Here is a 17,530-nt window from a genome sequence, read left to right as displayed (position 1 = left end):
CTTCTAAGAATTGCAAAATTGCTTCATTTGATCAAATATTTTGATTAGCAAAGAAATTAATTGTACTGTATCTTCATTTGTATTTACATCGAATTAATGAATGCTAAAAATAACAACAGCAGCAAAACTGCCTGTCAAAAAAAAAGATAAAACATTAAAAAAATCTAGATGAAAATACAGTGAAAGCTCTGTGTGCAAACGTGCCTATACAGAGGCCTCCTGCTGGATCAAGGAACCAACTTCGGCAACTCCCAGGGACCCCCGCGCACGGGGCCAAGGGTGGACACTCGGGTATCGGGAGGCCCGGAGGCCTTAGTGATGGACGGATCGGCCTTGGCAGTTCAGCGCGCTGCGTGCAGAAGTGAGGGAGATACGCCAGAACTGCGGGTACCACTCGGGTTTCCTGGGGCATGACGCTGCCAACCCTGGGGTCTCTGACCGAGCAGGAATTCTTTCTGGGTGATAAACAGATGCAGATCTGGAGATTTTAGCTTCCTTTTCCTTTGGAAAGGCTACACTCAAGCCAAGCTTCAAGCCAACTGAACCGAGGCTTACTGAGACCCGGTCCTGGGAGCCACCTTTTGCTGTGCTCTTTCACCCAGGCTCTGAGCTGCAGCCTTGCGGAAGCTCCTCTGCCCTTGGGGGCAGCTGTGTCATCCCTGTTTCTAGACAAGTAAGTGGGGCTTCTCCCTGAAGAGATTGGGACCTGGGCTGCTCCCCTGTGAGCTGATGACGGAGCTCAAGATGGCCTGACTTCAGAGCTGTGCTCTCCCATCCTCCCGTGACCCCAGCCCCCACCACACGCACGAGTACAGAGCCTACCCGAGAAAGGCATCAACACAGACTGAGGGCTACTGCGGGCCTCTGTCCCAGGCTCGGGGACTTGAACGGCTGAGGCCAGCCCCTGCCTGGAGAAGCTGATGCTTTGGGATGCCCGTGGAGGCAAGCATGGGGGAGACCCACCCCAGAGCCCTGCCCCATGGCCTCCCTCCTGGACCCTCTGTCCCCGCCTCACATCCCCCTCCCTCTCCTTCTCCTCACCCTGGCCCCAAACCCACACTCCAGCTGTTCCCAAAGTACGGGTTTCCCATCTTGGGTCTCTGCACGCACTGATCTTGACACTTGAGAAGCCCATCTCCCGACGTCCAGACGCACTGCGAGCTCATTAGAGAGCCCTTTCTGCCTCTTCTGCCCTGACCACATAGACCGAGGGCCTCCCGCTCCGGCTCCCTGGGCTCACTTCCTCTCCACAGCTCAACATTCGCAGAGGATCCACTTGACACGTCTGCAAACACCCAATCCATAGACCCTTTGGTAGCACGAAATTGCCATAAAATGCAAAGAAACAGAGGAAACACCTGAGCTACCCTTGTGACCCTTTAATGATTCAATAAACTCCTGGCTGAAGTCATTTATGAAACTATGAAAATGAATTCTTCCACCCAAATAAATTACACACTGTATAATCACATCATTACTGAACATTGTACACTAAGCAGGCACTCAGTGAAGGAGGATAGAATGAAAAATAATAATAATGCAGACATTTGGTGTTGGCTATGTTCAGAACCATGCAAAGCTCCTTCCACATTAACTTGCTTAATCAGAATAGCAATCCTGTACAGTGGACACTCAGACTCTCAGACTGACAGCAGCAAGCTGAGAGCAGGGCCCTGGTGCTGGTTGGATTTCTAATCCCGGCCCTGGTGCTTCTAGCTGTGCGGCTGGGAATACATGCTGAAGCTCTCTGTTCCTGTTGCCCGCTCTGCGGTGCTGGAGAAGACTCTTGAGAGTCCCTTGGGCTGCAAGGAGATCCAACCAGTCCATCCTAAAGGAGATCAGTCCTGGGTGTTCATTGGAAGGACATGTTGAAGCTGAAACTCCAATACTTTGGTCACCTGATGCGAAGAGCTGACTCATTGGAAAAGACTCTGATGCTGGGAAAGATTGAGGGCAGGAGGAGAAGGGGACAACAGAGGATGAGATGGTTGGATGGCATCACTGACTCAATGGACATGAGTTTGAGTCAACTCCGGGAGTTGGTGATGGACAGGAGGCCTGGCGTGCTGCAGTCCATGGGGTCGCAAAGAGTCGGACATGACTGAGCGACTGAACTGAACTGAGCTGAAAAGGTTCTTAGGAGGATGAGCTGAGTTAATTCAGGTAAAGTGCCTGGAACAGGGCTGGGCTCACAGCACATGCCCAGTGGGTATCAGCCTCTGTTTGGACGTTGGTATCTGACTGTGGGTGGCAAGAAGATGCAGGAACTGGCTGGGCAGAATCACCAGGGAGGTGACGCGCTTCCTCCTCCCAGTCTCTTATCAGGGACCATTCACATTCAGGCTTCAGTGAAGGCTGAGAGGTGGAGCTTTCTGGTTCTTTAACGAATGGTCGGGGCCATCTCTGCCGGAGTAGTCCTCGCCCCTGGGGAGGTTTGTGCGTGGTCACCTGTCCTCCCACCGGCCTGGACACCAGGGCTGGCCCAGGGCCTGGCACATCGTTGCTCATGTTTGCTGAACGTGGGGAGGTAAGAAGCTCCCAGTTGAATGGGGCAGTTAAAGCCAGAACCCAAGCAGCTCCCCTCCAAGCCAGACACACGTGTATATGGTAACAATTAAGACGCAAGTGCCATCCTGGATTTACTCTGCAAGGCCTGCTTGGGACAACGACTTCTTGGATTGACTTCTAGCTTCCTGATACGGTCATGACCTTGTAGAATCAGTAGTACAGCTCAGTGCTGGTGTTTAATTGATCCAAACACGGCAATTGAATTGGATCACAAATCCCTGGAGGGACGAAATGAGTGAGGGTCTCCAGGGCAGGCTACACCACAGTCTGCTTACTTGAATAGGCAGAGAGTGTCCCGCCCATGTAGGAGTAGGGAGGGAGTGCCAGCCCAGATACCAGGGGAATGCTTGTGAGGCACTGGAGGAGCTGCCCAAGGCCTCCTGGAGATGGGCTGAGGCTGGCCCTGGTTGCGGTGGGCGGGCTCAGGTGGCTGCAAGCCTGGCACGGCCTCTTTGCTTTTCTGCAAGACGCGTGGAGACCAGGCTGAGTTTGCTTTGGCGGGCGAGCCCGTCCTGCTTCCAGCTGGGGCCCATCTGGCAGCTGCAAGAGCAGCAGGTGCCCAGTCCTCCCGACTGCCCACCCCTCCTGAAAGCTGATGAAGGCGCGGGTGGCGGGGGTGCACTGCTCTTCCTTCCGACCGGAAGCTCCAGGTCCAGGTGGGGCCCTGGACTGTGGGGTGCTTCAACCACTCGGGTTTGGGAGAACTGGTTTTTTTGCAGGTGGTGCTCGGGGTAAAGAAACCGCCTACCAATGCAGGAGACAAAAGAGACTCGGGTTCGATCCCTGGTTTGGAAGATCCCGAGGAGGGCATGGCAACCCACTCCAGTGTTCTTGCCTAACAGAAGCCCATGGACAGAGGAGCCCAGTCCATAGGGTCACAAAGAGTCAGACACGACTGAAGCAACTTAGCATGCACACATGCATTTTAACCTCACGAGGACAGTGAGTCACGCTGACTGGTGGTCAGGCAACCTGAGCAGGTTGGCCCCTGACTGCTCCTCTGGTGCGACGGTGTCATTTTCATTCCACGCGGTTGACTTTGTTTCTTTTCCTTTAGCTCAGGCACGGTGGCCCAGAGCCCCTCACCCTGCACTCTCACCAAGGTCACCCCAAGTGTCCAAGTGACCTGAGTTATCCCTCCCAAGCTGCTGTGTCCTCGATCGTCTCCAGGACAACAATAACAACAGGTAGCAAGTATTCCATTGGAGGTGGAAAGTGAGTGAAATTTAGGGGAAACATTCAAAAATCCCCAAAATTATATCTAGAGCACTTGGATTTTTTTTTGGCATTAGGGGAAAGAGTAAATAACTGGAATGGCATATGTTAATAATTTCTTTAACTTATTTCCAATAATCTTTGGGCCTTTTCCTGAAAAGGAAATGTCCCCATTCTTTACAATATTCATTAAAAATACATGGACACCATTATACTTACAATAAAAAGAAAAATAAATCAAAGTAACACTGTTGGCAACTAATATAAGCGTGATGCTTATGAAAGATTACAACCATTTTGATGTGGGTTACGGTCTCTTCTTTGGTTGAAAACTATAATCTTAAATTCTCCCTTAGGAAAAAAATCATCTCCAAGTTGCTTAACCTCTCACTGGATAAGTTTAGAGGTGATATATTATAAACACCAGGTAAGGACTGATCTCACTGGGTCTCGGTTAGCTAAAATGTGGCAAAATAATTACTCTGCATTGAATAAGGATGCACTTTGTTAAAAATTCCATTATTTCCATGGTAATAAAGTAGAAAGATTTTATACGGGTTCCTACTGTGTCTTTTAAAAATTCTATGTCTGCTCTGAGCATTATTTTATATTCACAAAGGATACTGAAATTTCACTTTAAGACTTAAATGTTAAACAGAAATGATTTTCTAAAAACAAGGTGATACTCTATATAGCTCGCACATAGCTTTTTGAAGATAAAATGTTTTTCCCAGAAGTGAAAAAGAGGTATTTGCTGAGGGCAGACACTCAGGTGACACCTTCACCTGGCTTGCGAGAATCTTACGAGAAAGGTATTGGTGCTGACATCCACGGCTTGTCCTGGTTAATCTTTCTTTACTTTGCGACCGAGGCCCTGGGAGTGCTTCGGTTTTCATAATACCTCCTTGCTCCTCTTTGGTGCTACCTAGGCGAGTGCGTCTCATCCTGACTCTGGCCGGCAAAGCTGACCGGTGCCTGCCTCGGTGGTTAGCAGCTTGTGAGCTCGGGGCTGGGTGGTGGTGCGGGGTCCCTGTGGGGGACACGGGGCCCACGCGTGGAGCCGATGCTAGGATGGTCGATCTGTACTGGCTGCGCACCCCCTCCTCCCCCGACTTTGAGGAGCGCTTATTCAAAAGCAGAGACATTACTTTGCCAACAAAGGTTCGTCTAGTCAAGGCTATGGTTTTTCCTGTGGTCATGTATGGATGTGAGAGTTGGACTGTGGAGAAGGCTGAGCGACGAAGAATTGATGCTTTTGAACTGTGGTGTTGGAGAAGACTCTTGAGAGTCCCTTGGACTGCAAGGAGATCCAACCAGTCCATTCTGAAGGAGATCAGCCCTGGGATTTCTTTGGAAGGACTGATGCTAAAGCTGAAACTCCAGTACTTTGGCCATCTCATGCAAAGAGTTGACTCCTTGGAAAAGACTCTGATGCTGGGAGGGATTGGGGGCAAGAGGAGAAGGGGACGACAGAGGATGAGATGGCTGGATGGCATCACTGACTCAATGGACGTGAGTTTGAGTGAACTCTGGGAGTTGGTGATGGACAGGGAGGCCTGGTGTGCTGCAATTCACGGGGTCGCAAAGAGTTGGACACAACTGAGCGACTGATCTGATCTGATCAGGGGTGTGCCATGGTGTAGTGGGGGCCGAAACGCCAGGGCTCAGCTGCACCCTGGGATCTGGAAAGTTCCGCAGCATTTGGTGTGATGGGAGCTGAGGCACTTTTCCCTGCAGTGTGTGATGGACACAGGAGACGGATCTATACAGGTTTGGGGGGGCATTTGGCCCCCATCTAAGAGATGGGTGAAGCCTCCATCTTTACGCTCCGGGTGCTCCCAGCTCCCTCAAGGCCTTTCGCTACACCTCCCCTACCTTTGCAGCTATCCCTTCTCCAAGAGCGGATTCAGTGCAGCTGGGGATTATTCACGGCGAACTTCCTCTGCAAGGAGAGGTCCCGACCGCCTTAATTACATTTCGGTAATCTCCTTTTAATTACTTGCTGCCCGTGCATCCCCTAGAGGAAGGGATGGCTGGTGTCGTATTTAATGAGCTCGAGGAGGATGCATTAACTGTTCCTGTTGTTAGTTAACTTCTTTTCCTTCTGTTAAGAATGGTCGTCAGCCTGCAACTAGACTTCCAAAATCGCCACCAGGTAGGGGCAGGGTCCTGGCTCATCCACAGCTGCCTCGCCATCCCAGTCCACCCTCGTGGGAGCCGACTACGTCCCTGCTGAGACGTCTCCAGGGTCTGGGACCCGAATTCTGGAGCGAGGCGTGTGGGGCCCAGGTGGTCTGCCCCTGCCCCCTCCCCTATCAGCAGATGGACGTGCCCTGAACATCCATGGTCACCCTGTGCCTCATCCTTCAGGTCAGCAGTCCCAGCCTCAACTTGCTCTTCTGGTAAAGGCACCTCCATCTTCACACCCCCTCCCCGAGCCAGTTCAGGGGCTGATACCATTTCACCCCAAGCGCCTAGTGCACGCGGATGGGCAGAGCAGGAGGGCTGAGCAGTGGGCTGGGGGGTGCCAGCATCCCTGCTGCAGCCCCTCCAGCCCCCCGGCCCCCATCTGTCTTGAAGCACACTTCCTGCCGTCACCCGCGTTACAGTTAGTCCTAAAGCCTCCTCTTAGGAATGTTCGGCAAGGTGCTTCCAGAGGCGCAGGGGACCCCGAGATGAGGTCAGGTGGAATGAGCATGGTGGGAAGCAGGGGGCAACGCTGGAGGCTCTGGGAACAGCCCCCCTCGCCATGCTCTGGGCTCAGGGACTCCAGAGCCGGCAGCGATGCTCAGAGGGACCCGTGAGCAGGGATGGGCCTCCTCCGCTGCCAACGGTGCAGCCTCTGGACGGGGCCTGTGAGGACTCTGCGTGGCCAGTGGGGCCCGCGGGAAGGGTTTGGGCACGTGCTCATGGGTGTTTGGCAAGGACACGCTGTAGCAATTGGAGACCTGGAAGCCACTGTGAGTCCGGTGATGGGGCATCGGTGAAACCAATGGCCCAGGACACTTGTCCCCCTGCTCCCCTCCTCAGTCAAAGGGCTGCTCCTGACTCATTCTCTCACCTTCCATTTGCCAAAGGATCCCCGCCAGCACGTCCCTCCCCTGGGCACGCCGGCCTCCCTGCTGGCCCCCGCCCCCCGAGTCTTCTCCCCCGAGGCCCCGCATGGTCACAACACTCTTCTCCCCAAACCTTCCCTGGGTCTCCACGTGGTTCAAAGTGCTACGAGGCCGCCCACCCCATCACTCCCTGGGTGCCTGCTACTAACCTTCTCTGCCCTGCCCCTCGCCCCAGCCCAGGCAGCCCAACCTCAAGCCAGCTGGGCTCTTCAGGGCGCCCCCCTCCAACCAGAGGTCACGTGACTCCCTCCCTCCTCTCCGCCGGGTCTCAGCTCAGATGTCCCCTTCTCACTGGGCCCTCCTCTGCCCAGCTTTATCTGACCCCACAGCACAGATCAGATGCTGACATCTGATACGTGTTCTCATTGCTCATCTGTCTCTCTTGCTAGGATACAGGCCCGGCTCAATGGCTGACCTCAGGAGCCTGCCCAGTGCTGGGTGCGCAGCGGCCCACCAGAAGCCCTGGCTGATGGACAAAGTGGGTGGGAGGGGGCACATCCCACCAGATCCACGCTTTAGAGACACACTGTTGACGCGGAAACGCCAGTGATGTCGCGGGAGGGGAAGAGGCAGCTCCGGGAGGGATGTGCAGGGGCCTGGAGGAGAGGCTAGGTGGCAGGGGTGGGAAATGGTGAAAGTTCTGGGGCGGGGGATGGCTAAGAAATGGGGGGACAAGAAGCTGAGGGACAGGGAGGTATAGCTAGAGAAACAGCAGGGGTTACAGGGGCTGCTTTGTGGGATGGGACTGGGGTGAACAGCTGATAAAGTGGTCTCTGTCCTGAAATCTTTGGCAACAATTCCTTTTTTTTTCTATATGGGCATATACTACTTTGATACAAATAATAAATGTTTGTTTAAAAAAAGAGTCTTTTAAGAGTTGAGGAAAATCCCCAACAACCCCCCCCAATTCAGCAGCACACGCTCCCTGTCCTTGACCCCACCGCCAAAGGATATCTGTATAGGAAAGGAGACTAGAGGTAAATATACCAAGATACTGGGCTTTCCTGGTGGTAAAGAATCCGCCTGCAATGCAGGAGGCCCAGGTTCGATCCCTGGGTCGGGAAGATCCCCTGGAGGAGGACATGGCAACTCACTCCAGTATTTTTGCCTGGAGAATCCCATGGACAGAGGAGCCTGGCAGGCTACAGTCCATGGAGTTGCAAAGAGTCAGACATGACTGAGTGATTAACACTTTCATTCCAAAATGTTAACACTTTATCCCGAAGGGTGACTTTAATTCTCCATCACAATGCTTGCTATGCTCCAAATCATGTAAATGGATACAAATGGCAACTATTACTGTTAGCTTAAACCATATGAAATTGTCAATAGTCAATCATTTAGGGCTCTAAAGATGGCAATTTCATAGGCTGCAACCTCACAGAAAAAGAAATTATTTTCTTTAAATGGGGCTGCTTTCAAGACCAATAAATGTATTCCTATCCTTTGAACCCAGTTATTTTATTTCTCGGTTTCTTTCTTTAGGAGAAAAAATCCAAAATGTGGACGTAGACATAGAAAGTGTTCACTGCAAAGTAAATGACAATCTCAAAAACTGGGAGAAAAACTCTAAATGCTTAAAAATAAAGAGTCAGTGGAATGTTATACAGACATTTAACTTATGTTTGGAAGAACTTGAAGTGACATGTAACGTTAAAGAGAAAAAAACCAAGATACGTGATTACATCTACAGCGTTACCTCCACTGGGTAAAAACACACATTCGGTTTGTATGCACAGGTTCACGGCGGCATTATTCACAGGAGCTAAAACTTGGAAGCAGCCCAAGTGTGCGCTGACAGGTGAATGGGTAAGCAAAATACAGTCTATCCACACGACGGATATTCTGAGACTTATCAAGGAAGGGCGTTCTCACACGTGCTACAGAAGGATGAGCTCCGAGAGCGTTACGCTCAGTGAACCAGGCCAGACACGGAAGGACAAGTACTGTACGATTTCACTCACCCGAGGCACCTAAAGTAGTCAGGTTCATAGAGAAAGCAGGACGGTGCTTGCCAGAGACTGGGGGAGAGGGGTAGGGAGTTAAGTGGGACAGAGGCTCGCTTTTGCAACATCAAGAGTTCTGGAGATGGTTACACAGCAACATGAGTGGAGTTAATGCCACCGGGCTGTGCACTTAGAAAAGGATGAGATGGTGACATTTCCAGTAGATGTATTTCACCACAATAAAAGAATTGGAGGCGGGGAGGCACTAGAAATAGACGAATAAGCTCTCCAAAGCAGCCCCGGGGCCCTGGGAAGAGCACCAGCTCGGAAGCTGAATTGCCTGGCGTCCACCCAGCTGAGGAAGCAGGCGGGTGGTCCCTGACTTCCGGAGCCCACCTGCTCCACGCATCCCCTCCCTCGTCCCAGGTGAGGTGATGCACAGAAGGTCTCGCTCAGCAGGATGGAGCTTGTTACTGTTGCACCATCATCATGGGGTTAAATGACTGTTTTCTTTTTTTTTTTTTTTCACACTTGTATTTTCAAAAATTTTCTCAGCAGGTATTTCTTTTAAAATCAGCGAAAAGATGTAAGTCACATAAAAACAGGGAGAGTCACCATAAACAAAGAGAAAAGACAAGTCACGGATCAGGAGGAGATATTTACAATGACCACCCAACAAAGAAGTGGGGCCCTTTTAGGCAGTTCCCAGAGGAGGGAGCCTGGGTGGCTGATAACATTCGAAAGTGTCGGCAGAAATTAAATCTCGATAATACCAAGGGCTCCAGGATATGGCCCGTGGGGAGCTCTCCCGCAGGGCCGGCCGGAGCACACGCCGATCGCTGCAGCCACCGTGGGGGTGTCTGTGGAGCTGAACCTGTGCCGTCCCGCCCCCTCCCCGACCCAGTCGGTCTACGTGGAGTGACCCTGAGTGTGCGAAGGACACAGTCACAGAAGGCCGACTGTGCTCTGCTTGCTGCGGAGAAAACGGCAAACCACCTGCCCGCCGTGAGCAGCAGGACAACTGAATGGGGTTTGCTTGTTCAGCAGAATGTATCCACGTCTCCCTTCACTGGCTAGGTCTACAGTAGCTTCAGTGAGTGAACTGAGGCCAGTGTAACGACATGAATAAATCTTAAATTCCTGACAGTACAGCAAGAAAACCTAAAGCTCTGAAGACTTTGATATAATGTCATATATATATATATATATATATATATAGTTTTAAAACAGCAAATACAATAGTACATAGGAATGACCATCTAAATGGCAAAGACGAAAATCTTCACAGTCCCCAGAGGAGCTGGCACAGCGTTTACAAGCCTGGAGGCCAATGACTTGACGTCCGTGCCCCAGGGCTCGTCTACGAAATGGGATATTACTAGCATGTGCCGCTAGTGACCGCAGAAGAATTACGTGTGTATAAAGGGTTAAGAACAGTGCCTCACCCACATAGACTTTGCTGTTGTCATTATTACTGCATGGAGCCTCAGACCTTAAAAATATTCATATTATCTGCTCTAGCAACCTCACTTTCAAGAGTTTATCCCACGTGAGTGACTGAGGATTTATGGACTCAGATGTTGATTGTGCAGTCGGAAATGACCCAAGCGTCCAGCTACGTGTGCCTGTGTGCTAAGTTGCTACAGTCGTGTCCGACTCTCTGCAACCCTATGGCCTGTAGCCCGCCAGGTTCCTCTGTCTGTGGAATTCTCCAGACAAGGAGAATCCAGCTATGACAGTGTGTGTGTGTGTGTGTGGCTGGTGTGTGTGTGTGTGTGTGTGTGTGTGTCAGCGGGGCGTGGGCGGTGGGGGGGGGGTTGCAGTTAAATACATCCCAGCACAGCCTGTTGAGATTTAGCTGCCACATTATTTTTGTATTTTTCATATTTGTTTTTATCTCCTCTTCCATGAAGGCAGGGACCATAGCCCCGTCTGACTCAGCACAGAATAGCGACCAAAGAAATCCAAGTTCACTGAAAGTAGCCTGTGATTGTCACTACTGATGTTAGTCCATTTACAATTAGAGATGGAGGAAACAGCCTAAGAAGGAACAGTTCATGGAGCCAGAGAAGTGGTCCTGGGAATGAACAAGAGCCCTGTGGTCAGCCACCCACTCTCCTCCAGGAAGTCCCCTTAGACTTCCCCCAGGACCCCACTACAACCACGTTGACCCCTACCCCAGGCTTGGCTGCTGCATGGCCCAGAGCCTGGAACATAGTGGGTCCCAACAAGGGTCTCCTAAGTGGGTCCCAACTCCCTCAGGGCCTGACTTCTCTGGACACCAGATCATCTTCAGGGATCTATGACTCCTAGAACTTTGAAGCCTCTCCTAAACTTTGAAAATCAGTAAAATAAAATAACATTTCAGTGAAGTAAAGGATACATATGTACCTTCTGACACTCAATGTAGAATCAATATCAACTTTTCATTTATAATAAGCTAATTAACTCAGGTGATTGCCGATTTATGTGACACGGTTTTAATCAATTATCTATTTTGCCAAGACTAATTTTAGCCCTTTTCCAAAGAGAAATGCTTATGTGCTGCGGACACTCTTACCTCCTCAACGTAACTGCTGAAGTTCTGGAGAAAATATTTCCAATTTATGTAGGGGGTGAGATGAAGTCTGAGTTTTCTCAAAAAATAATGATACTGGTTATCTGTTAGTTTGTAACAGAAGTCCTTAAGAACCTGTCCAAAATCTGAAGCCTTTACAAACCCAGTGTCCTCTTTATCCAATGCAGAAAATGCCTACAATTAAAAAAAAAAGCAGATATTACAGTCAAATATTTCAAAAATATTTTTCTTAAGTATTGCTTTTCGGAATGCAAATGAAATCAAGTGAATGGGAGTTCCCGGTAGATTCTAAATTACTAAATAAATGCCCCAGGACTGAGAGGCAGGTAGAAGGTGCACCTGGTATAGGAGCCGATGTGCTGTTGAGGAAACTCACTTCCCTCCCTCCAACCCGGATATGAAGAGGAAGAAGAGTGAGAGAGGAACTCTAGCCTCACTGGTCTCCAGCTGAGGGGTGAAGGAACCTGCCTGAGGTCTCTTCATCATTAAACTCGAGCTCCTGAATGAATCATTCATAACTAGAGGCTCAGGTGAAATTCCACTGCACTGGGATGTAGGGCAGGGGTCTCGTGATAGGAGTCTAATGTCAGAAGTGTGGCCAGGAGGAGGAGTCAGGGGACCACCCCTCCCATCCCCACCCCAGGGCTTGAACCCTGAGGCTGCTGTCCTTTGCCCACCCTTGGCCAGAGCCCACACGGCCTTCCTTCCCAGGGACACCCCACCACCGACATCTGTGCTGGAGAAGCTGCGGAAGACAGTGTCAACCCAGCAGAACAGCAGTCAAACCAAAGTGCAAACATTTGCTATAAAAAGGAAGCACGTTTCCCCCCATCTGTTGAAACAAAACTATTTGTTTCTCTTGCATTAGAAAACCTATATCAAGGTGCAGGTTAAGATCTTAGTTTCTTAAGTGAAAATTGAACGTGCTTGTAGACGGAAACCCAAATTCCCTTGCGGTTAATTGTCACTCAGGACTAATTAGGCACCCTCCTCGGTCCAGTGGGTGGTGTTATGCGTGTCACTAAATTAACCTCAAATTGCTGCCTGGCTGCGAGCTTGCGTTTGTCTGTGGCGATACGACACAGCCAGGGACGGTGGGACGCCTCTGGCGCCACGGCCGGGAGGTAGACTTTGAACCTTGGTTGTGTTACCCACCGTAAGCCCTCAACCTCTCTGCGCTGAACGTCTTCAGTATAAAAACCAGGACTTCAGAACCCGCGCTTGTCTAAATTTTACTACAGCAAACCTGAAGACACATCCATCCCAGGTACCTGCGCACAGTGGATCTCAGAAGGTTGTTAAGGGGAACAACCCTCCAGATGAAGGGCCCTGACTGAGCATCCTGTCCTGAGGGCGTTAGAAGGCCCCGTGGAGCCAAACAAGGCTCTGTGGACCTAAGGGGTGAGCTGGGGTCTGGCTCACTGTGGCCACGGGGCCCACACTTCCCTGGGGCTGGGTGGCTTCCTCGTGCATCAGTCCAGCCTGACAAGCCACACACAGGCTGGGGTTGGGGAGGCTCAGATATGCAAAGGCATGGATGGAGAAGCCTGGCAGGCTACAGTCCATGGGGTCACGAAGAGTCAGACACAACTAAGCGACTTCACTTTCACTTTTCACGTTCATGCATTGGAGAAGGAACTGGCAACCCACTCCAGTATTCTTGCCTGGAGAATCCCAGGGACAGAGGAGCCTCGTTGGCTGCCATCTATGGGGTCGTACAGAGTCGGACATGACTGAAGCGACTTAGCAGCAGCAGGGAGCTATAGACTCTGCAGATATACAAGGTGTCGCTGCATCATTTCAGAAATAAGAGGCTGCATCGAGACGGGTCCCCCGTGACCTGAGGAGACACCTTATTTGTCTCTGGTCCCCTTGCTGACCCCTCTCCCCAGACACTGTCATTCCTTCCTTCCCTCCCTGCCACAAAGGCCACCCTCCCTACAGGCCACCTGCAGTCTCGTGGCCAGAGAATCTCACTCTCCTGCTTAAAACCTCGCCTCCTAAGGAGTGTTTCTTGGGAGTGAGAACCGTAGCTCCTCCCGCAGTTTCCACGGACCTCAGTTTGAGAGCCACCCTGAGCTGGGAGAGGGCAGGGCCACCCTGCAGTGGACTTATTTGGCCTGCACGGTGCCTCCGACAGATCTGAAACATGTGTTGACATTGAGAAATCAGGAGGTTTCATAGCTGCTCATAAAAAATGCAAAGATCTAGCTGAGCTGGGACCATTTCTCAGCTCAGCAGCGGTCGGTCAGTGGAAGTGCTGAGCAGAAGCTGCCCTCTGGACAGGGCTATGCCCCCTGGCCTGCTGCGGCCGCCCCCCAACCCCCATGTCACTTCCTTACTCCTGGCCCCCCGTGCAAACTGAGTTTGCAACCCTCACAAGGCGACCCCTGGGCCTGGGCAACCTGGTGTTGACAGGGTATATAGACGGGATTCCAGCTGACCTGCAGCGAGCTTATACTAATCTGTGATTTTTAGATAGTCATTAAAAAATAAAAAGACACAAAAGTGTCAGATCCTCATTGTGAATTCCTACACGCAGACCATCTCTGCTGTCTGGGAGGAAGGCCACGCTTGCTGGCATTCCAGAACAGTCACGGGCTGGCTGGGCTGCCCCTGGCCTCTCGTCTCTCCCCCTGACCCCTGAGGCTTGGACCCAGGAGCCCAGCTTGCCTCCCGGCACTGAGGGGGTTAAAAAGCCCGGGCCTGGGAGTTTGGGCGGGTCCGTGGGTCTGCGTATCACAGTCACAGAGACAGTGCTGTTCTCACTGTGCCGTCTGGACCACGCGCCCGGCATTGCACGGGCGGCTCTGGATTTGCCGTCTCATCAGGCGGCAAGGCCTGCCCTCTGCCCATGGCATCTCCCCTTCCCATGTCTGCTGCAGGGGGCAGCTCACGTGGGGACCCTCAAGGGGGACCAGCCCCTCGCCAGGATCATGGCCCGGGCACTGTCTTCCGAGGATGCGCCCCATGGCACTATCCCCACATAGGCTGGGTCTTGACATACCCCACGGGGTCAAGAAATGTCAGCCTCAATGTCAGTGTACCAGGGGGACTCCCTTCTCACACTCCTGGGGCTCCTGGTCACAGTGAGACTTTGGCCACAGCCCTGCCATGGGCAGCCTCTTCAAGGCCACCTTGAGATGGCATCGTCTACCCCCATGGGCCCGGGAGCCCACTCTCACCTGAGACCTCCATCCTCTGCCCTCTTTGCCCAGAAACCCCTGCCCTCACCGCAGATCCAGCCTCTGCTGGAGGCGTGTGCTTCGGCCTCACGCAACACATGCTGGCTGTGATCATGGCAGCTTTGCACAGAGCAAAAATGGACACACACACGTGTTAACACCAACAGTCTGCTGCCGACCCACCATTGGGTTCTGATGCCCCAGGAAAGTGGAGGGAGAGGGAGGGGCCCAGGAGGAGGGGCCAGTTTGTGAGGTGGGTTTCAGGAGCTGGCATGGTGCCAGGGCTTCGGTCCCCACAGTAAAGGCGTGTGTGGCCTGCCGTACCGTTGACAAAGCCAGACTGGAGGTGGCGACGACTTCCTGGATGTTCTTCAGAACCTCCTCTGGATTTAGGGCTGCAAAATTGATCAGCACGCTCTCCTCTTTCTCCTGGGACTGAGGTCTTGTTGGCTTGCTGTTCTCCACCGCTCGCAAGAAGTCAAGGTAATTGATGGAGTTATTGTGCCAGGCGATTCCCCAACTTGTCCCCAAAGAAAGAACACAATATATGAGTTAAAAACGCCATCACTTACTCAGTCAACAAACACCTGCTGAGTACAAAACAGTGCGGAGGACATGAATAAAGGGGAGGCGCCCTTTCCTGGCCTATAGGTGCCGCACATGGGCCAGGTATGCTGTTATACGAGGGCTTAGGGAAGGGCTACGACAGGAGAGGGCACGGCCCCGTCTCTGCTGCTGGTGGGGCCACAGACCGCACAGCGCTGGCGCTCTGAGTCTTGAAGGCTGGACAGTTGGGCTCACAGGGTTTGAAGAGCAGAGGGTGGGGGAGGAGAACTGGCTGGAGGAATCCAGCCCTGTGATGGGGGCAGATGCAGGAGCCTCAGCACAGACGTGACGTGTGTGGAGATGTGATCTGGGGAGATGCATCTGATGGTGATGCAACAGCTGGGATGGAGGCAGGACTCTGGTGGTGGGCGCAGGGGCTGTGTTCCTCGAGACCTTAGCTGACCAGGGCCCTCTCACTGAGAAATGGTAAGGACTCTGAAATCAGGGAAATACGTCAAAGCCAGAGGCAAGGAAAAGAGGGGCTGAGTAAAATAGATGTTAAATTCTTTTTCAAAGAGTGGTTGAAACTATGTTGGCAAGCTGAGAGCACCCAAAACACCTTTTTTTTTTTTTTTTCCACAAAACCTACACAGCTTAGTATTTTCTCAAATAGCAATTCCCTGGTGGTCCAGTGGTTAAGAATCCACCTTACACAGCAGGAGATGCAGGTTCGATCCCTGGTTGGGGAACGAAGACCCCATGTGCTGCGGGGCAACTAAGCCCACACGCCACAACTGGAGAGTCTGGGTACCGCACCGAAGGAGCTCACGTGGCCCAACTAAGACGCGACGCGGCAGATAAATAAGTAAAAATATTTTAAGAAGACATTCCATCTGGGTGTGCATCTCAACGAGGACATCCACACGGAAAAAGAGGCTCCTGCACTTCACTCCAACACACAGAAAAATACCTTTAATTCTAAAAGAAGACTCTGCAAGAGCAAATCCAAGTTTCCTGAGACTATAGAGCTTATTTATTAAAGATGTAAAATAATGCAAAACACAGCTTGATGGCACTCAAAGTTCACGTTTCTGTAACAGATTCCCTGGGGATCACTGGCATCTTAACCCTTATGCGCTCCTTCGCAAGATGGAGTGTGTGTCAAAGAATAGCTCGGAACGCCAGCAAGTGGAGAGGAAGGTTTCCAGCGACTGGAATAGCAGCTTCTAAAGAGAAGGAGCCAAGAGCTGTGTTTCTCCAACCACAGCTGCAGAGCTGCTTTCCACGGGCCCCGCGTCTCTGGCTCGCGCGGCTGAGATGCCAAGGAAGAGGATAATCAGCTCTGTTTCATCGGCAGGGTAAATTGCCAACTTGGTATTAAAATTTAGTAATAAAATCAAATGCATATGCTAATCTCAGTATTATTTAGAAAAGTCTATTTTGGATCTAGAAAAGAATAATCTACATATAATTATAAATAACAGAGATGTTTATCATCAAGAGGTCTTTGAGAAGAAACAAGCAACTGAGCGATGGATCCTTATTAAGGTTTCAACTCGTAAAAAAGTTGATCACCCCATTGACAGGTGGACTACAGAAATTCCACAGCCCTTGTGGTGTTTACGAAAGTATCAGGCCTAACTACGTTTTAACAAGAGTCTCTTGTAATCATTTAGTTGATTATTTATCTGGTGCTATTTTTCATGATTTATTCACTGAATGCATTTGAATTCATGTTCAGCTGGAAATAGATTTAGTGAGAGGAGACCCTATTTAAGGAAGAAGAGGATACAGGCATTTGAGGATGAAATGGTCCTTATTTTCTCTATGCAAACACACACACATATCCACACTCATACACTTACGTGCACAGACATATACATACATGTATACATATACATGTATATACATATAGACATTAGAACACTGTCCTTTAAAATTTTAAGGGAAAATGACTTGCTCTCTAGGAGTCTATGTTCTAGCAAGCTAACAATCTGTGCAAAGGAAAACAAAAAACACTTTCAGACAAAGAACTGAGAAAATTGTTTTCCTGTCCCCCCCTTTTTTAGGAAATTACTCCAGGAAATACTCCAGCAAAATAAGAAAGCAAATTCAGAGATAAAAAGATGTGGGCTTAAGCAACAGGGGCTCCAACCCTGGACAGTCTGGGAGGCCTTGGTGGGGACCTGGAACAGGATGTGAGGAGCCAGGCTCTCGGGCGGAGGGAGCCCAGGGGAAATTGGAGGGAAGAGAAAGTTAGGGCAGACGCTGGGGGAGCTGAAGGCTGACGATGTTGAACTCCAGAAAACACTGAGCCCCACTTTAGAAAACAGCAATAGTTAAAGAAATCACCCTACTCTCTTTGTTCTAGGAAGT

General features: G+C 51.0%; 1 protein-coding gene across 3 annotated transcripts in view; it reads right to left on the bottom strand.

Moving 5' to 3' along the window:
* The window catches only part of EFCAB6 (EF-hand calcium binding domain 6), a 259,814-nt gene that overhangs the window by 29,067 nt on the left and 213,217 nt on the right, over window positions 1-17,530 (bottom strand). For all 3 annotated transcript variants that reach the window (XM_025282724.3, XM_025282725.3, XM_025282726.3), the window contains 2 exons: window positions 14,933-15,128; window positions 11,406-11,597 (listed from right to left, as the gene is read on the bottom strand). In XM_025282724.3, the coding sequence (XP_025138509.3) occupies window positions 11,406-11,597; window positions 14,933-15,128 (388 nt within the window). The remainder of the gene's footprint in view (window positions 1-11,405; window positions 11,598-14,932; window positions 15,129-17,530) is intronic.

This window comes from Bubalus bubalis, chromosome 4, assembly GCF_019923935.1.
Source record: "Bubalus bubalis isolate 160015118507 breed Murrah chromosome 4, NDDB_SH_1, whole genome shotgun sequence".
In the NCBI taxonomy this organism is placed as follows: domain Eukaryota; kingdom Metazoa; phylum Chordata; class Mammalia; order Artiodactyla; family Bovidae; genus Bubalus; species Bubalus bubalis.
Note: the sequence above shows the minus strand (reverse complement) of the source record. Positions and strands in the feature narration are given on the sequence as shown.